Source organism: Micromys minutus (assembly GCF_963924665.1).
Source record: "Micromys minutus genome assembly, chromosome: 6".
In the NCBI taxonomy this organism is placed as follows: domain Eukaryota; kingdom Metazoa; phylum Chordata; class Mammalia; order Rodentia; family Muridae; genus Micromys; species Micromys minutus.
The window spans coordinates 52906406-52927324 of record NC_137975.1 but is presented as its reverse complement, the minus strand read 5'-3'; the positions used below and the strand labels follow the sequence as shown (position 1 = coordinate 52927324).

General features: G+C 41.3%; 1 protein-coding gene across 13 annotated transcripts in view; it reads left to right on the top strand.

The window, feature by feature from the left end:
* Positions 1-20919, top strand: part of CELF2 (CUGBP Elav-like family member 2) — a 291604-nt gene that overhangs the window by 258053 nt on the left and 12632 nt on the right. For 9 of the 13 annotated variants that reach the window (XM_080918103.1, XM_080918108.1, XM_080918101.1 and 6 more), the window contains one exon: positions 14977-15096. In XM_080918103.1, coding sequence (XP_080774229.1) covers positions 14977-15096 — 120 coding nt within the window. Of the gene's footprint in view, positions 1-14976; positions 15109-20919 lie in introns of all 13 variants that reach the window. The other 4 variants (XM_080918102.1, XM_080918107.1, XM_080918110.1 and 1 more) reach the window with 1 other exon arrangement.

Below are 20919 nucleotides of genomic sequence, written 5' to 3'. Positions count from 1 at the left end.
ATTAGTAGTTTTTTTATAGGTAGAAACAGAATAAAAGATATGTCAAATGTGAACATGTAGGTAAAATGATCTGACCATAAAATGGATCTTCACATTTATTTAAAAGTATGAAATATACAGAAAATAATAACCATTTGGGACTCTTGAGAGCTAAAGCTTAGGGACAGAAGTTGTTGCAGCCAGCCAGCCAGCCATGTTTGGACTTCGGCCCTAAGGATGCCAGTCATTACTTAGGTACCAGTTTGATATGAAGAAGAACAAAAGAAGGATGAGAGATGACCCCAGCTTGTGCAGTTTGGGTAGTGCTTGTGGTGGTAGTGAGGTGTGTAAAGGGAGGGAAATCTTTGTGGTATGTGGTGATAAGCTGAGACTTGCTGGGATATGTCAAACAATTTGACTAGCTAACCCTCAGCTGACAAATAAACTGAAAATCAGCTACAGGGACAAAACTGTGGACATAAAGTTAAAAACATTATAGTAGCGTCTACAAGGAAATAGAGGACTGTGTACAATCCTTAGTTTCTGTACTTGTGGGATAGACATATGGAGCAAGAGGTAGAAAGAAGCTCTCTGAAGGATCAGGTCTCAACAAAGCCACACAGATTGGAATAGATAAAAGCAACAGTGATGTTGTGATTGCTTCTCTATGGAATAGTCATCTATCTGCACTAGCAGAAGTCAATTCTGTGGACAGAGGAAAGAAAGCTAAGGGCTGGAATTGCAGGCTTTTTCATGGAATTTGGAGATATGGCTCAGCATTTAAAAGCACATACTTCTCTAAGAGAGGATATGAGTTAACTAACATGTGTATACCCCAACCCCCCCCCACACACACACACACAGAGAGAGAGAGAGAGAGAGAGAGAGAGAGAGAGAGAGATTCTTAAAAGTTTTTGAAAATTGCATCATTGCTAAGGAAATGGGTTTTTAAATGAACAAACCATAAATATTTTCCTAGACTCAAGAGAAGAATCCAAAACAAAAGAAGGGGTAAGCGTAGGACTGAGGGAATAGGATGGGAAGGCAGAGTGGAGGGCTATGACAGCCACAGAACACTCCCTGGATGAATCATTTCTGTGCTGACCTCACAGATGAACGTCTCTGCTAACACCCAGCGCTTGCCTTTTCTTCTCTCCCAGGCACCTAAGTACACCAGGTGAAAGGTGGGTCAATCCAACAGTGTAGAACAGGTGGACCACAACCTTATCACAAAGAACTGACACACATCCAGCTTCCCAGCTCGCCACCAAGATATCTTCCCAAAGATTAGATGTTAGCCTGGCCATTCTTCCCAGTACTTCCAACCCAGCTAAATAGGATTTACCCCTGGAAGCTCTCAGGGAAGACCCACAGAACCTGGGCTCACTGGTTCAGTATATCAACCCCAGCCAAGTGTATTGGAGATGCTGCCTTGATTTGTCAACCTGGTTAACATCTTACAAATGTCTTTCCCAGTTTTAGATCTACTTCCAAACCCTATTTTTAGGGACTGTACTTAGAATCCACCCCCTTTTCTGCTTGTATGTTTCCCAAAGTTATAAGTATTTTGGGGAAAATGCATCCATAGCCAGGCCCGTTGACATAGGCCTGTACATCTCAGCCACCTGGGAAGCTGAGGCAGAAGGATCACAAGTTTAAAGCCAGCCTAGTCAACTTAGTAAGACCCTGTCATAAAGTATATCTGAGTCTATTGCTCTCTCCCGTACAGTACTTGTTTAGCCTTCTGTCAAATTCCTAGTACTGCAGAATGTGAAGAGGGAGGATAATTCATCAGTTACCCCAGTGAGTATGACAGTGATGACTATGCTAGTCCTGCTTAGATGAATCTGCTAATCATGAGTTGAAAAGGGCTTCTGAGACATGAGGGAAAACTCAGCAGACTTGGGAATATACCAGAAGTTGAAGCAGAAAAGTATTCTCATGTATAGGTGAAATCTTAAGTGTCTAGGTCTAGAAACAAGAAAGATTCCTATTCAGGGTAGAAGTTTAAAAGAACGTTAAAAAACAAAAAAGTATAATGAAGAAAAAGTGCCCTTGTCACTGTGCAGATTGCTGACACCTTGAGAAGAGTCAGCGGAGCTAATCATTTCATTTTCTCACTTAGGAAATGAAATTGTTTCACTTTACTCGTTGAGACACTGAAGTGTGGTGTACTCGAGTTTATTATACACATATACATACATGTATTAAGTACAGACATGTGTTTGCATACAGCGCTGTTCCTGGAGAACTGAGGAAGTCAAACATTCAACAGGCTTCCCAAAAGTGCTAGTGTGACTTTCTCACTGTTCCCCTCTTGTGCTTCCGTGCCTAGCTGACAGAAAAACGCTCCACAGTGCCTAAAATGCAAGGCGGGAAGACTAAGCTCTCTTGACCAAATGCAAAACTGTGCTACTGGACTAAGTAGACTGAGACATCCATCTCGGGTGTGGTTTATTTTTAAGGGCCAGGTACTGAGGCATGGCCAGAGTTTGGGTTTGGTTCGGTTTAGATTGGATTTGGGGTTTTTTGGTCCAGGCAACACACTGCTGGCTACTTGCAAAGACAAAGCTTTGCTGATATGTATTCTGATACTGATAAGCTCACAACTCTGTTTCCAATGGAGGGTAACATGACGTGAACTTTTGAGGTTCTGTTATCTAAAGGAAAGTCTGTATCTTAGCAATGGCCAGTCTTCCTTTCTACCATGAGGAAGGCTGTCATTAGGCAGGTCATGGGTAAAGCAGATGGCATGGGCCATCTTTCCTCACACTGTTGTTGCAGGGGCTACAGTCAGCATGTCTTAGTTTATAAGCACAAAAGTCTTCATGGTTACCTCTCCAGACACCTTTCATAATCCTGGCAAGGAGCCAGAGGCTAAAGGAGTTTGTCTGAGGGGATAATGTTTACCAACAGGTGTTGAGACCATTATTTCTGCACTATGAAAGATTTGAGAGCAAGAGTTCTTGGAAAACAAGACCTCCACTTCTGGATCTTTGTATTTCCATCTTCTCACCCTGTCCATAGTCATCAGTATCATTTTCAGTCTGTTTCCATGACCACTGGTAAAAACACATCTGTCTGGGGGCAGCTGAGGAAGATAACGTACTTGGTTAAAGACAGGATCTCACTAAGTATCTCTGCCTGGCTTGGAACACTGTTAAACCAAGCTGGCCTTGAACTCACAGAGATCTAATTGCATCTGCCCCTGCCCCCTGCCCTCTTCCCTCTGCCTGTCCCTGATTCCCAGTTGCTGGCGTGTGTCATGTCCCACCACAGCTGGCTTATAACTTTAATTTTTATAAATCCTGATATCTTTTTCCTACTTCATTCTTAACAGGTCCAGGTGAGATAAAATTCTATAAAAATGACTCTTTCAAACCCTAGCCCTCAGAGGCTATTTTCATTCTTAAGTGTGTCTTCATGAGACTGGAAAAGGAAAAGATACCAAAATAAAACCTGGCCTGTTGACAGTTACTATGACATATTTCTTTCAAAGGAACTAGTGCGAGTTCCAAAAGGCACTTGGAAATGAAAATTAGTGTGAAGTCATTGAGATGACTTAGTATGTTTCTCAATGGTATGGTATCTGTCCACATTAGTTTCTCCTCTCCCAAAATTTTGGCTCTCAAATAAAAAATTTTCAAAAATAATTTCAAGTCAGAATCTAGTGCAGAGACATAATTTTTCCCCTCTGTCCCTCTAGAGAGCCTCTGTCCCAGTGCCGTGTCAGGTGGGCAGTGAAAGGTGTCGCCAGTGTACATGGGTAAAACACAGGCCAGCACAGATTAGGTAACGAGAGGACCTTTTATGCTACTGCCTAGCATGCTCTCCTTTTCCAGCCAGCACTCCTTCCTTTCTCTCCCCCTCCCCAAAATACCCTTTCAGAAAAAAGTTAAAACAAGAAGTATGGCTATTGGAGAATAAGTAGGCCTCCAGGAGAAGAGACACTCTGTATTTCAACAGTGTCCCAGGGTTGTGATTAGCTAATAATGATAGTGCCTGTGTCATCACATGATTATTTGCCGCTCACACTGTTTTCCTGCACTGTTGGAATACAGCATCCAAGCTGATCAGAGACAAGACGGCAACCACAGGCTCCAGTATCTCACATTCAATAAATACGATCTCTGTGTTTGCAGTTGTTTTGTTTAAACCACAAAGACACTGCTTTCATAATCTAATTATTCTGTGGAGAATGGTTAATGAACACACAGAAGGCAATTCTTGCTCTTGTTGTTGCTGTTGTTTTATATAGCTTAGAAGAAAACTCTTGCTGCCTGGAAAATGTAGGGATTAGGGTGAATATAAGAAAATCTGGTTTTCCCCTGTGAATATTCTATAGAGTTGTGCTAGATATGACCTGCAGATACACAGGTAAAGGGAATGTCTTAAAGAAGAAAAACACTTCAGTAAAGTGTGAAAGATGAACCAACCCCTAATGCACTTCCTCTGCCTTCCATGCATATCTGACTCTTTAGAAGGATTAACTGCAGACCATTCCTAGCAGTTGGCCTTCCCCAAGCAGGACTGCTATTCACTATCTATATGCCTTCTGGAGATTATAAGAAAGCAACAGTGAAGCTTCTTGGTCTTCCCAATGGATCTCAGGGCAAGTAAAGTCACAAAATGGCCTTGGATCTGGGCCTCCCATCTGCTTATGCATGAGTGGCTGCTTGCAAGCTGAGAGTAGTCATGAAACCATGTCTTCTTCATGTCAGAAAAAAAGTGACTCTGTCCCTATTCTGGTGTCACAAAGACAGGCCTCATCAGTTTTATTTTTAAATACCTTTACCTTACTTGACATGTAACCATTTGGTAAGTCTTTCCCTGAGCCACCACTTCTTCTGAGTCATTAGGAGCTCTTCAGTATGGTTATAATCCAAAGAGAAATGAGTGTCCTTGCCTGTCTAAGATCTGCAGATCAGCTTGGCTGTAAGAAAACTGCATGAGGACCTCTATCCCCCTGCCTCAGCCTTCCCTTCATTCATTTAGCAGATACTGAGTACCTACTGTGTGTCATTATTCTGTGGTTCTAGGAAATCAAAACAGGCATAAATCTCTATTCTTTGATATGCTTGCCTTCCGGTAGGATTTTTTTAATACACGGAACAGAACCACACCTATTACAGTTTTTTTTTTTAACTCTCATTTTTTCCCTGACTCTCAACTGTTTCTTTTTTCTGTCATAAGCCAAACCTTCACTTCCATATGACTCAAACTAAATGTTATATAAAACCAGTCTATGAGAAGTTAATAGAACTACATCAGACATCCCTGAGACCAGTCTTTCCCAATCATTCACACAAAAGAAGTATGAAGAGGTTTCTAAAATCAGATTTCTGAGAGCCCCTCCCCCCACAATCATAGTGTTTTTAGTGACTGTAATAAGTCCCAAGAATCTCCTGATTTAGGTGTGGGAAGTCCTAACTACCTCTTAAAAACAAAAAAACAAAACCTTTATCACTGAGTACATGTGTTTACAGCTATCTGTTTCCAAAACAAGTACAACTCTGCCAAGATCGCCCAGATGACCCAAATAGCACCGAGCATCACTGGCTTCTGGCCTTTGTGGTTGTTCATTTGGAATTGGGGAGGCATGTGTTAGTAAATATCCCTTGGACAGAAGACAGAAATTACAAATAAGGCAAGCATGGTGAATCCTAAAACTGTATAGATTGCTTTGATCCTCAGTGTCTAAATAGAGCTGAGCATTTCACATCTTCATTTATGTTGTAAAGTAAAATTGAAAGTTTTTCATAAGTTGGGCCTTGAACTTCGAGAATTGTGCCTCATCAAAGTGCTCATTTTGGAGATGGAAGCCATGTTTGGAAGTAGTAAAAACTGAAGAGCTTTGTAAAGCTGAGCGAAGGATGGCTGAGCTCCCAAGGCTAGCTCCAAGGTTTGCAGCAATCCCTCACACTTGATTGTTTGGGTCTCTGCATTCCTGTTTACAAGTAGGAACCACATGTCTCTGGGACAGCTTCACTCACTTTAGAAGACATCTATTCTCAAATGTGTCTCCTTCATATTAACCTGAAATCTATCCCTTTGTAATTTCCATCCACTGGTCCTAATTTTGATCTCTCATACTACAAAGAATACTTTCTTGATGCCCAGACCTAAGACTGTTTCATCCCTTAGTTTTCTCTTTGCAAAGTAAATATTATATTTTAAACTTTCTCCTTCTTTAACTTTTGTATCTGATCATTTTTCTGGATATTCTCAAAGCTACTCCCCCCCCCCCCACACACACACAGTGTGTGTGTGTGTGGTGTATTTCTGTTGGCAGTAAAAGCTACAGAGTTTATCTTTGTCTATGCAGTTAACAAAGGGTGGGAAGCACTGGGTCTTGGAACGTTGTGAGCAATGCAGTGCAGGTAAATTTCTCAGGACAGAATGGCCAAAGATCCCCAGCACTTTCACCCTTTGCAAACACCAGTGTCGCCTCATCTGATTCTCATGCCCCTTCCAGAAACGAATCCTACTACTACTTCTTTGGGAATTCGTGCTAAGCCTCAGATAAATTGAGATCACCTACTGTCTCATAGATCGGGAAGCAACACAGTCAAAACATTAAAGCACATTTGTTGGCTCTGTAGATAAATGTCTGTAGCACCCACACTGTCAGTCCAAAACACAAAATAGGATTGTAAGTGTCAATATAGTGTTAACCCTCTACAGTTTACAAGCTACATGTAAACCCGGGTCCCATCATTTGCAGTGCCCACAGGTGCCACCGTTAGTAGTGCCATTCCTGATGAAGTGAGTTCTCTGCTTCTGTTACTGAGCACCACAAGTGTGTGCTTCAGAAACATCTTAAGGTTCTACAGAAGAATGACCCAGCACAATCACTGACATCAGAGTTCAGTCAGTCACACTCCTTCAAAAGGTGCTTTAGCATTCCCTTTTCCAGATTCTGGCCACTGATTTACTTCATTCCTGGGTCCTGTCTCCATCTTCAGAGCCAGTGCCAAATTCTTCTCATGCTGCCACATTCCTGGAGTTTTCTCTTGTTCTCACTTCCACCTATATGAGCCAGCTAGCAACTCTAACTCCATCTGTAGTCTGCGGTTATCATGTAGCCTTGCATATTTACGGGTTCCAGGAATTAAAGATGGGCAAGGACAGCTCACAGACATCTTTCCTGAAACATAGTCTGTCAAGAGCCAAAGTTTATTTGCCTACCAAGATAGAAAGAGAACCAAGGTGTTCTTTCTCAAAACAAGGAGCTTTACCAAAGCACAATGACATCTTGCTTCATGACGTTTAGTGCCCTTGCGCTGATCGTTGCTGATGGGTGCATGATCTATCCTGCCGGTCTCTCCTTCCCAAAGCAGAGTGAAGATGACATGGGAGAGTTACAGTCCTTTCATCCCAGGAATCTAAGAAAGGAGAAATCTGTGGTACAAATCACCTTTGAAAGAAAATAAACTAAACCCTTTATCGCTGAGATTGGAGTCCAGACCCTTATATATGACAAACGTGTTCTATCTCTGATCTATACCCCTAGCCACAGGTGAAATTTTCTTAGCAAGGATTATACAAATCCTTCCTCATTTGCTGGTTAAAAAAAGATTTGTTTATACCTGCATGAAAAGTCATTAGTTCTTTCTGTGGGCCCTGTTCACACTTACCCCTCATATGTACTAGGTCAATCCATTCAACACCTTAATCTATGCTTTCCTATCTTTGAAGGAAAAGACTTCTGACTAGTTTACAAATTGCCTTAAAGGATCTACCTGCAGTGAGAGAAAGTCTGAGAGACGTGTTACTCAGTGTTGACAACTAGAGAGTAAGAAGCAGGCCTGGCACTGCTGAGTACACAGTCCTCCACAGCTGAGTACACAGTACCCTCAGCTGAGTACACAGTACCCACAGCTGAGTACACAGTCCTCCACAGCTGAGTACACAGTCCTCCACAGCTGAGTACACAGTCCCCTCAGCTGAGTACACAGTCCTCCACAGCTGAGTACACAGTCCTCCACAGCTGAGTACACAGTACCCTCAGCTGAGTACACAGTCCTCCACAGCTGAGTACACAGTACCCTCAGCTGAGTACACAGTACCCACAGCTGAGTACACAGTCCTCCACAGCTGAGTACACAGTCCTCCACAGCTGAGTACACAGTCCCCTCAGCTGAGTACACAGTCCTCCACAGCTGAGTACACAGTCCCCTCAGCTGAGTACACAGTCCTCCACAGCTGAGTACACAGTCCTCCACAGCTGAGTACACAGTCCCCTCAGCTTAGTACACAGTCCTCCACAGCTGAGTACACAGTCCTCCACAGCTGAGTACACAGTCCCCTCAGCTGAGTACACAGTCCTCCACAGCTGAGTACACAGTCCTCCACAGCTGAGTACACAGTCCCCTCAGCTAAGTACACAGTCCTCCACAGCTGAGTACACAGTACCCTCAGCTGAGTACACAGTACCCACAGCTCTTATACTTGTTCCCACATCACAAAGGCCTGACCCTCGAGGTACTTAGTCTGTGGCCCACAGCTTTCATCTGAGTGATGTTACTGGTTGTGTTGTTTACCCAGGACAGACTCTGAAGACAGAGAAGTCATCATGTTCTCTCCATTGGGGTTAATATTAGGAATTTCTCAGTGTGGAGATTTTGCAATAAGAAACAAACTAATCAGATGAGCAATGAAATGTTGTGACCATATCAAGGTAAACATGCTCGCCCCAGTCCTCACCACCTCACTTCTCCCATTTTCTACTACCCCAGAGTTTTCTGGGCACAGACTTCATCATGAACTAATAAAGACAAGAGGTTGTCTACTATTCACTTTCTCTCCTCCTTAGCTAACTTGCTGGAACCTAAAGGCTGGTAGGTAGCTATAGCCAGTAAAGCAGATGTCACCGTCATGTGACAGTTACCACTGTCTCAGCATGAGCAAGGCAAAACAAATGCTGCTGGGCCCACTTGCAGGCCTCCTTGCCCTGTAGCCTCTTGTAGGACAAGAAGCAGCCTGCTGACCACACACATTCCTGGAAAAGCAGCCAGCCTTTAACACTACTAGTTTCCTGGAGTGCTCTTTCTGCATTTTGCAAATAGGTTTAATGAGAAAGTGAAAGACATGGCTCCCAATGAAGACTGAAGAGAATTTCAGGATGCAGCCAGGAAACCCCTTTGCAACCCTGACATAGGAGAACATGTGGGTTGGTGGCATTTAGTTTGTCTCTGTGTTGCATTGATAATCTTCCTCTTCATTATGCATCTGACAAACATCATTTTTAAGTGCCTGACTGAGAAAGTCCCTGTGACAAATCTGAATTTAAACAAATGTTAACGTTTACAGTGTTTTTAAAGGTAATTCCATATGCTATAGAAAGATCTCTTTGCTATTAAGACTAAAGTTACAGCAATTTTTTAAAATATTAGCCAAGGACACAGCATGTGTAGAGTCCTCACTTCAAGGCACTTCATGAAAATAACATCTCACAGTTCCTACTTAATTCTCTGCTCCTGTTCTTTGTCTTTACTAGGATTCCTCCCTCCACAACCCCCCCCCCAAAACAGTAGAAAAAGATGTGAAAAACTCTATTCAATCTATTTGTCAGTCCCAAGTGTTTTAAATTAAGTAGAAAACAGAGCTGTAAATAGACTCATCACTTAAACCGACTCTTCATTGCTCACAACACAATGGTCCAGTGGTTCCAAGGCCATTCCATCACCACTCATGTTCCCTAAACACGGGCTTGCTTGACACTGGAGGACCTCTAAACTCACCTCTCAAACCTAAAGGACCCCAAAATCATGAGTCATAGAACCAGCCAGTTCCACACAGAATGAAACTCTAAGATGAAGTAAGTGCTGCTGAGTCTACCTCCTTCTGTCTGATACTTGCTTATATCCAGGCAGGCAGGGAGATGACCAGAGGCCTAGATTTCCTCCTGTCCATGTGCCCTCCAAGTTTGTCTGCTGTCCCCTTCCCAGACTGTGAGGATTATCTCATGCCTCTGCCTATTGTTTTCCATTCCTTTCTCTTTGCTCTGAGTAGTGTGAGGAAGAGAAAGAAAAATCAAGCTTTGAGTGAAGCCAGACTTCTGATAGTCACTAGAGGTGCTGTGCTGACTGCATTCATCAGGACAAACTCCTTATTCTTTGCTTTGGCCCTGATGACATATAGGTTTTGTCAAAATATATGACGCTCCTTTGCAATGCAAGAGATTAGGCCAGTGTATTTCTCTTCAGAGTTGTTCTATATTAGTCTCTTATTAGTCTAACCAATGTAGCTTCTTATGGCTACTGTTGACAGAATGTGTGTTTTCTGTTCTTTCACAAACTTATGGATCTACTTCTGAAAACAGTATGTGTTTAATGGAAACTGTACTTCAGAATTTGCGCTGGGATCTTCTCCTGAGCTACCAATATATGGGTTCAGCATTTCCCATGTGAGTAGCAGTGAACTACATTGCCAGTCAGCCAGTCACAAGGAGAAACATCGGGCCTCTGAGTTGTGTTGCTAAATCAGGATGTTCAATGGGATGGCAAATACATTTCCAACTTAGGATATTTTCCATTTTTGAATGGAATCCTTGTTCTGTTGGAAGTCAAGGAACATGTGTATTTTCAAGTTGTTTACACCTCTGAATCTTAAGTGTGCCTCCTTAGCATAGTTAACCCTCAGCTGGGGACTTGTTAAATACAGTCTGGTCATCTCTACCTTTCAGATAATGCTGCTATAAATAAGATGAGTTTGGGTATGTCCTTTGTCTTGTTTGTTGCCTATTCATTTCTCTAGTCTTCTTTATTTTACATTAAGTGAATATTTACTAAAACAACATAACTTCATCAATGATTTTTCATGCTTTCAAATTTTATTACTTTATTATAAATTATCTTATCAGAACATACTTCTGATTTATAGTCTTAATTTCAATAAGATAAAAATGTTTCTCATATAATTCTTTTCTTTCAGCCTTTTAAATGTTATTTGTATGAACAGTATGTTAAAAACCTAGCAACATAATATTATAATTATTTTCCATAATCTTATGTCCTTTAAAGAAACTCAGTAAAGGAGAACAAATAATAAATATTTGTATTTCTAGGGTATTTATAGCTTTATTTACAGTTTCTAGTTCTCTTCATTCCCAAGATCTAAGGTTTTGGCTTTCATAGAATTTCCCTCCATCTTTTTCACTTGTTTGGCTATTGTCAAATATATTATATTTCTTATACCACATACCTAATCATACAGTTATGTACATTTTAGCCAACTTAGTTAAGAGGAAAAAAATCTAATATACTTTATATTAAATAATTACTTCTCTCTCTCTCTCTCTCTCTCTCTCTCTCTCTGTGTGTGTGTGTGTGTGTGTGTGTGTGTGTGTGTGTGTGTTGATATCTAAGATCTCTTGTTATAAACTAAAGAATTTGATTGCTTTTTTGGAGACAGAACTGGTACCTATTAAGCAATAGTTTGGGGTTTTGTTTGTTGAAATCTGGGAATTCTTTTCTTCATTTTTGGAAGATAATTTTGCTGGATATGATTTTAGTTGGCAGTTTGTTTGGATTTGTTTTTTTTCTTCTAGCATTGAGTTTATCCTGTTATGAATGCATTAATTCTACTGAGAAGACAACTGACTCTTTCTTGAATCCTCTTGTATGATGATCTTTTTCTTTGGTGCTTTCAGAATTTCCTCTGTCTTTGACATTCAGTGTTTGCACTTATATAACTGGATATGGGTCCTTTCTGACATAGCAATTTACATCCATAAAATTGTTTCATTTTTTGAATGTATCAGTGTCTCTCACCAGACTTGGGAAATTATTAGCCATCACACTTTGGAGCATTTTTCTGGTCTCACTTATTCTACACTGGTACAGATCTGCTCTTGAGCCCTGTGGTGAGATAATTTATTGCAGCTCCTTTTCAGCTGTAGGATTTCCCTTTGTTTATATTCTTTGTCTCGTTGATATTTTTGATGATGAAGCATTATTGACATACACCTTTCTTCCATTCATTAAGCAGGATTTCCCTCAATTGAGTATCTTTTTAATATCTTCTTTGATTTCTTCACTTGCTAAGTCTTAATATCTGGACCCCTGCTGTCTGTTCTTTTGCTATGTTATCGATTCCATCTTATTTCTTATTATGATGATGTTTTCTTAACAACTGGGCATTCAGTCACTTCCTCATTCACTCCCAGACTGACTTCTAGGTTGTTTATTTGCTTAGCAGCTTAGCAAACTTAAGGTAGTGAAGACTGTTGCTCTGCCCTGGTGCCCTTGATATCATTCAAGGTGCAGCCTTGAGCTATGAGTGGCAGGTTGTGTTTTGTTTTTGTGCTTTTTCTTTCTTTAAATGGCTCTCCTCATTGTCTCTTTGCCTGATCCGTTTAGGTTCCTAACTGACATCTCTCTCTATTGTCACCACATTCAGGTGTTGTTAGCACAATTCCAAATTGGGGGGAGGTGGGTTGGAGGGTGTTTGGTTGGTTGGTTGGTTGATTGGGTGGGTGGGTGGGTTTTGTTTTGTTTTTGTAACTCTTAGCCTCAGAAATCTGATACCTTTAAAGCCTGGCCCTCATAGGATAATCTCTGAATTCATCCTGGAAACACCTACTGACCTCAGGAAGACATTCCTTAACTCTTTTTTTTTTTCTGCTTCATCAGAACCATCAACCTACTCAAAATTGCTTACCAAAAAAAGATAAATAAATCAATAAAAATGTTCCCAGTAGCACTTTTGGCTTAAATTTTCCTATCTCTGTTTCAAATGAATAAATCCCTTTAGAAGAACCTGTGATCCTAAAGAGCTAGTGTAGGAAGAATGCTTTTTTTGACCCTTCTAATCTTCAGAAGAATTTCAGTGCAATGGCCATAGGTTACATTCCTCTTGACTCAACTTTTCTAGCAGACTTGCAGCCTATCAGTGATGATGTAAAGGTAAAAATGAAGCCAGAACTCCACTAGCAAGCTGTTTAGGGGGAAGTCCTACATTCTTCATGGTTTACTGTATAACTTGTGCAATACAGAACAGAAGGGAAGAGAATAGGGCTAATTAGAAATGGAAGAGTCTTTTCTCCCTGGAAGAGCCATAGTCCTAGATTAGGAGCTGTGAGGAGGGGAACCCTACCCTACCTTCTCACTCTTAGGTGGGCTGCTATTAAATTCATCTTTAGGAGTTTGATACTGGGACAGGTACTGGAGAAGGGAACCTGATGTAGTCTGTGGCCTAAATGCCACAGAATCTCTCAAACCTTAGAGATTTATACATTTTTCTAAGAAAGAGGAAATGGATTGTTTGTTTTGATAGGACAGTGTCTAGAGATAGTAACTGTAGCATTTTTTAATAATATAATAAGAGAGGTCCCACAGATATCCTTACATGTCACTTACACTGGTTTGGTTTGCTCTTCCTAGTATTTCTTTCTAGTTTAGAATTCAAATATCCATCATAAATGGTTTTCTCACCTTATTCACTGGCACAGTCTGGTCCAGGCTTTTTTGTGTAGATTAACATTGGATAGAGTCCATGGGAAATATGCCAGATATGCATAATTTAGATGAACTAGGTTATCAAAGAGAACTCCCACTGGAAGAGAAAAAACTAGCATGTACAGTAAGATGTTGTTTGTATTTTAATCACATCAATGAGTAGTGAATTGATATAGGAAGCTGAGAGGTAAGTGGTTAAGCTAAAAAAAAAAAGGCAAACCCAGGAAGCAGCTTAAATACATTTGAGAGATTTGGTGAATCAGGAAATCTTGAGCGAAACTTTCTAAGACTCCTGGTGCATAAAGAATACAGGAAGCGTATGGCCTGGGTGAGTATCCAACAGAAAAACATCTCAGAATACCTATGGAACCCCAGAAGGCTTAAGTGTTAGAATAAGATGAAGTTAGGAACTTACAAATAAAAATACTGATCTCAAAACTTAGTGCTGAGAAGTGCTATAGGTATTTCCCTCTGAGAATTTATAGCAGTGAATAGGCCTCACATGAGCCCTACATGGGTGATTAGAGTCCCCAAGTCACTTGAAAAGGCCTCTAATATATCTTGTCCCCTAATACTTTGTGTAATCAAACACACCTCATCCCTGAAAAGACCTGTGTTCAACCCAGACCTCAAAATTTTCCAGAAATAATTTTTCAATAATATTAAAGTTCACATTTAGAAATCATTAAAGTTAAACAAGGACTAAGAGTAGGAATCAGAGGGCTGGAAATATGACTCTGTAGTTAAAAGTGTTTGCTGTCACTACCCATGTTAGATGGCCACAAACTCCAGCTCTGAGGGATCCAACTCACTCTTCTGGTCTCTAGAGGTACCAACATACGATACAAATACACTAACACTAACATATAAATACATAAGCAGTAAAAATCGTTGTCAGAGTTGGACAGTCTATCTAGATCAATTCAAGGCCTCTGCTCTTTATTAGAGCATTCACAGAAAGGAAGTTAAACTAACGTGTTTGTAGAAACTTAGTGATCTAAAATGTTAGAATAGCAAATGATTATTGAAATGTCCACGCTGATGCTTCTATGAATGTAAACTGTAATGTAATATACAGTGGCTATAAGTCTAAAAAGACTTTACATATAACTAAAGAAAGTGTGGTGACCAAATAGTTCAACATATAAATTTAAGAGTCTCCTACAGTGGGGCTAACAGGATAATCTAAACTTGCAGGTTGTCATTCACAGTCTTCCCCCAGGAAACCAAAAGGAGAATACTCACTATGCTGGCAAAACAGATAGAGGCAGGCTATTGCAAAGGTGGGGACTGAAATCAAAGCCTTGCCCAATGAGGCAGAGTCCCACTGAGACCAGCCTACCATGTGATCTCTTCAGTTACCAAGTCCACGTGCCAAAGGGCCTACAAGTCAGTTCTATTTGTCTTTTACAGAAAAACGTGAAGGAAAAAAAGAATTACGGGTCAGCAACACCACAGTTGCCTGTTAGTGACAACAAGTTTCTCTCCATTCCAATTGGCTCTCATTTTGTACTTTCTCTCTTTCTCTGTTTTTCAGTGGCTGCTTCAACCCCCAATTCTACTGCTGGTGCAGCCATGAATTCCTTGACCTCCCTTGGGACTCTGCAAGGATTGGCTGGAGCCACTGTCGGATTGAATAATATTAATGCACTAGCAGGTACCATAAACAGTGAGTATTTGCTGCTCTGGTGGACAGCCTTCCCCTAAATTCTCCAGAAAATGGTCAGCAGAATTGACCACAAAAAGGATATGAAATGGGGAGAACTAAAACTTGGGATGGAGGAGCACATGGTTCAACAGGCAGAAGCTTTATTTCCCCTTTGATTTCATCTCTAAACCAACCACACCCCACCCCTAGCTTCTTTCCACTGTGTAGTGTAAGTACAAATCCTTAGAGTTCGTGCTTTGACAGATAGTCTCAGGTTCCAGGATATTTGGTTTTGTTTTTCTCAGCCCTTCTTCAGGACAGGGGTTGTAATAGAGACGTTAGTGGCGCAGAAGCTGGGAACCATATGTCCAGCTTTACTGCCAGTCAGCTCTATGAGCTCAGGCACAATGCAGCCCCCTCTCTGGCCTACAGTCTCCACTGGAAAATTGAAAACTCTGGGCCAAATGATACTGAGGTGCCCTCCAGCTTGAAAAGCCAAAGTTTTCAGACAAGTGTAGGAACAAGAACCTAGTCCCTGACAAGCCAGACATGGAATTGAGTAGCAGGGAAGTAGTGCAAGGAGGAGAACTATCTTCATTAAGACCCTAGAGATGCCGAGTCTCTACCATAGAGACTTAGAGGGTGCCATTTTACCATGGCAAGCAACCAAATTACACTTAATTCTGAAATAAGCTCACTCATTTAGGAAGGCAGCTGGCCTCTGCCCACACAGATCACTGTTCTGCTGTTCAGGTGCATGTGGGAATAGTGCCCAGGCCTTAGGATGAGTCACACTTGCAGATCACATTTGATGTGGGCTTTTCTATTAGGGAAACTGAGCCTCAACCACAAGGAGGATGTCTAACTCGCTTATCCATCCATTTGGTTACCCTAGTTGCTCAGGAGATCTGTAGCAACCAACAGAGTGTTTGCACTGTGGACCTAGTTGTCTTCCAGGCCGCCCAAGCAATGTAACACTGTCTGCTAAAGTTGATAATAAGTAGGTCCTGGCCGTTTACCTCACTTTAAGCATGAGTTAGTAAGCAGTAAACTGTTTTACTGAGTGATCAGACCATAGTTATCTTAAAACAAAAACTTTAATTTACATTTAAAAGTTCAAAAAGTAATAACTTGAAAGAAAAAAAAAGGTTGTCTCAGGTAAGGGTTCAACCCCTGGGCCCACCTTCCCAGTAGAAAGAGGTCACAAATTTGTACAAGTTATCCTCTGACCTCCACAAGCATATCTTCATTCCCTTCTCACACATACACAGAAATAAATGTAATGAAAGAATCTAAAGAGTCTAAAATGCATCCACATAAAAGTTAACTCATATAATCCTGGTAAGAAACCAGATTTTAATAAGTAGATAATCTTAGGTTTTATTCAGTCTTTTTATTTAGATGCTCTAGGGAAGCCACAAACAATCAGAAAACAACTGGGCAGAGTTTTATCTGATTCTGAAGAAAAAAAAAAGTTTCCTTGCACATATGAGATAGCTCTTAATTAGGATACAGTACATGGCCTGATGACCTTGTGACAGCCAGAATGTTTTATTCCAGTTAAAACTGCCTCCAGCTTTTACATTTTCCAGCAGCCACCTAGGAGCCTCGAGGCCCGAGTCCTGTTTCTGGTGCAGCTCCTCTTTCTGACCTTGTCCTACGGCAGTGCCAGCCTACTTGCCCTTCACCTGGGTTTTGGATGTGTGTGCATACATCCCTCATGCTGCTTCTCTTGCCCCAGGACCTAGTTCCCCTCAAACAAGGCCTTGATTTGATCGCCTGCCTGTCCTTGGTCTGCAGAGTAACAGGCCAGTGGGGATGGTTGTCCTCCTCAGCACGTGCTCATGACTGCTGTGTGTCCACTTGTCCTGTCCTGCACCTCTGCACCTGCTTTGTCTTGTGTTGCTGGCCTTTTCCCATTCTTATTGTGAGGACCCAAGGGGAACTGTGTTGAATGATGAGACACCACATTTAGTCCTTGTGTGGGGTCACATGTTATACAAAGATTGCTCTGGCAAGGACAACAGTTTCAAATTGAGTTGCTTTTCAGTGTAATTGGGTTAATAGAAATATGCATAGTTTCTGACAAGAAGATTGTTCTAAATTTCACATTCCCCTACCTACCAGTCAGTGTGAACCAGGAAGAGAATGTATAATTTAAAAGTATGCACAAAAGGAAATATATTCCTTCTTGACTGTTAAGTGTTACTAGTGCAAACCTCTTCTACAACCTCAGCATCAACTAGGAGGGAGTATTTACTACTGCTTATCTCAGATTACATATTAAGGAAAACCCCTTGAGGGAAAAGTATCCTCTTGGTTCATTCTTCCTCAAAAGAGATGATGCCACCTGTTCCAGATCCTTCTCTGAAGCTAATCAGAAAGTACGTTTTCAGTTCATGACACCTTACATACTGTTTCCTCCCCGGAGTTCCAGCTGTGTCCCAGGAATGGTTAGCATGTGGTTCTATGGCTCAGTAAGGAGAGCATTCTGGTTTTCTGAACAGAACCACATACTTTCCATGAGCAAAGCAGCCAGAGAGAAAATAGGTAGATGACACATCTTCGCCTAGACATGGACCATGTCCCTGCTAGAAGACCCGCCCCTCTCTAAAATGGTTCACAGATGAGTTGCTAGGTTAAACTGTTTGAAACACCTTTCCCTTGTATATTAATGAATGAAGCTAAAAAGCCCTGCCAGAATCAGCAAGATGAAAAAGAATCTGAGTCATTCAGGGCTTGCATCTAGTTTGATTAATATATATAAAGCATAGGTATATTTTTTATATTTTTGTATATTAATACCTTCATTAAGATAAAAATGCTCTGAGCACATATATCCACCCAGAAGCCTTTATCTGATTTTTTTCTAAATGTAAGTGAAATGCAACCTTCCTTTTAATTATATGATTCTTCTACATGGCTTAGCATGTTGTCCTTAAAACTGTGATTCCTGCACTGTAACAAGTCATAAACAGTAGGCGAAGAGTTATTTTCAAACTCTTCTATGGGACAGAAGAGGCTCTAAGTGCACCACCCTTGCCTGCTCAGCTCTTTATTTGCGTTGTGGAGTCCTTGTTCTGATCTGTTTTCCAGCAGTTTATGGAGACCAATGTCACTCTGTACCAGAGCACAGCCAAACACGGAAGTGCAACTGTGTCCATACTCGTTTTTGTGACTTAGTCGCTTTCCCTTGATCCTTGTTTATTAGCTTGTAGCTTAGCAGGCTAGAGCTGTTCTAATACATCCCTTACTTTTTCACTCTTTTGTGTGACCTATGTCTCCTAGAAGAGTGGCTTGCAAATAAATGCCATCTATTTATGGTCACTCCCTCTAGTTCTGCTTAGCACCATCTCCACGGTGCTCACATTGATTTTAACTAGTTTAGGTCTGTGAGTAAAGACCTCTGAAGAGTAATTAAAATGTAACAACTTAGTGGTCAGGTGACATATCAACTCTATTGTCGTGCCAACTACCTAGACCTCTCTTACATAAGTGTGTCACCTCTCACTGTACCCAAATTCCCTTATCTAAATAGCATGAGTAGGGTTTTAGGTGACATGGGGAAATAACTGATCTGCTCAGCTTTCCCAAAGAAACGCTTTATTCTTATAAATGGAAATATTTTATTCAACTAAACTTTCTCCAACCTCTGCTTCTACTGTCCGAGGCTTTTAGAGGTAATCAGCTATTGACAGCTGAATTGATAAGTGTTAACTTTGATACCATGATTAATATAAAATGACGTCAGCTAATTTATGAGAATTGCTCTCCACAGTTGAATCCCTCCTGATGGTTCTTCAGATGCTTCCATATGGTCCTTGACCTGTTACTCCCTGAACTTAGCCAACCCATAGTCTCCCAAGATTTTAAAATATATTTTCCAAGATAGTATAATTCCAAAATATATAATGTATTTTCCAAGATAGTATAATTCCAAAATATATAATGTATTTTCCAAGATAGTATAAATATTCTCAATGCATTTTTGTTTAAAAGAACTTTTTGACCCCTCTTATTCTTTACTCAAGAAAGATTTATGTCATAGAATAGGGAGGCTTTGGGCTGGTAAACTAAGCTGTATCACAGGTCCAGATGTGACCAATTCCCCCCACCTTGTCATCTCTACCCCATCTATTTCAGTGCCTCCCTGAAACTTCCTCAAGAATATAAGGCTAGGAGTTGTCTTCTACATGCATCATGGCAGCAGAAGCAAGCAGAGCTTCTAGGAAATTAGTCTTGGTTGGAGTATATAGTCTGAGAACACAACCAGCTATGACAACATACTAGGAAGAATGATGGCGGGCAGGGCTGGGATGTTGCCTGGTGTAGCTGCAGGCCTCCCACATTCTCTCCTTAGTCCATACTGATTCTGTCTTAAGAGGTGGAAAATGACAACATGGAGGCAGAATTCCAAGCTCCAGCCTAAGTCGGATCTTTTATATGGGACTTATATGGCAGTGCATGGATACTCCACAGCCCTTATCTGATAAGCTATGACAGGTAGATTTGGAGGCATTCATTAGAGTGGAGCTTAGGCCTCAGCATGTCCAGGTCAGGCAGCTAGGCTACCCAGAGTTCCAAAGGCTGCTATGCACACATGAATCCACACACTTTGGGGTAGAGGGCAAGTCACTTTCCTTCCAGAATTTCCTCCTATAGAGGAATTGAGTCCACAGCCTGATGGCCTACATTCCTATACCTGCTGTGGAACTGAAAGATCCATTCCACTGTTCCAGGCCACCTCACATACTCAGAGGTGTCATACACATACTGAACAGTGTGCATAAACCATAACCAACAGAGTAAAGAGAATGGCTCTCTAGCCCTTTAGCAGCCACAACAATAAGGATGGGTGGTACGAAAAGGCAGTAGTGTAAATGTGGTTCGTTGGTGTCTGAGGAATCATTGAAGTAATTAGGGGACAGACTCTAAGCTCTCTAACAGTGCTTATCTGCATGACCGCATAGAAGAAAACAGACTTCTTCCTACTGAGAACCTAGAGGAGGTGCTGCAGATCCTTGGCTTACTGGGCGTAGCTTCTGAATGACTTTGGATTACTTCCTTTCTCCAAGGGTTGGAAATTATCCTTGAGATCTACAGACTTTCCTTACCCAGCTTCTATGAAGACAGTTGTTGGCTCCTCAAGACCCAGTCCAGTCTCCTTCAGATCTCCAAACCCAGAGCATTAGCAGAGTCCTCTACTGCTAAGTCATGGACAGCTTCCTATCCCACACGCTGGCCTTTCAGTCTGAGAGAGGAAGTTGTCCACATAGCAGAAGCTCACACGTTGTAGATAGGGATCTCCACTTCCTTTCCTTCCTGAAGACAGCAAGTGGTGGCACTAAAGGACCTGCTGACTTGGTTCCCCTTGCCAGGGCCTTTACTGACTGTCCTCCATTACCACCAACATTAACACTGTTTCCAGTCAAAACCTTTCAATCAAAAAAACCAAAGGCAATTGTGTTACAATTGTGTTACATGTTCCATTTCCTGAATTCATGTTCAAGTTCATACTCAATGAAGCATTGTTGGTTTTGACTGGGTACTCTAGGAAAATGTCACAGTCAGCACCCAGAATAGAGCAGCCAGGATACAAGGAGAAAATTACACACTGGTCTGCTAAGCTGCTTCCAGAATCCCAGTTTATAGACTGTGTCATTCCAGTTCACTAGGATCCATGATACCAATTACAGTGTGTGCACATGCACACACACACCTTACACAGGGTGTAAGCAGCCTCAAGTGTCCTGTCCACCATTCTGAACCAGCTTGGTTATGTGTTCCCAAATCCCAGTTGCTCACATCACCCTCTGACTGTCGTGTCGTGTC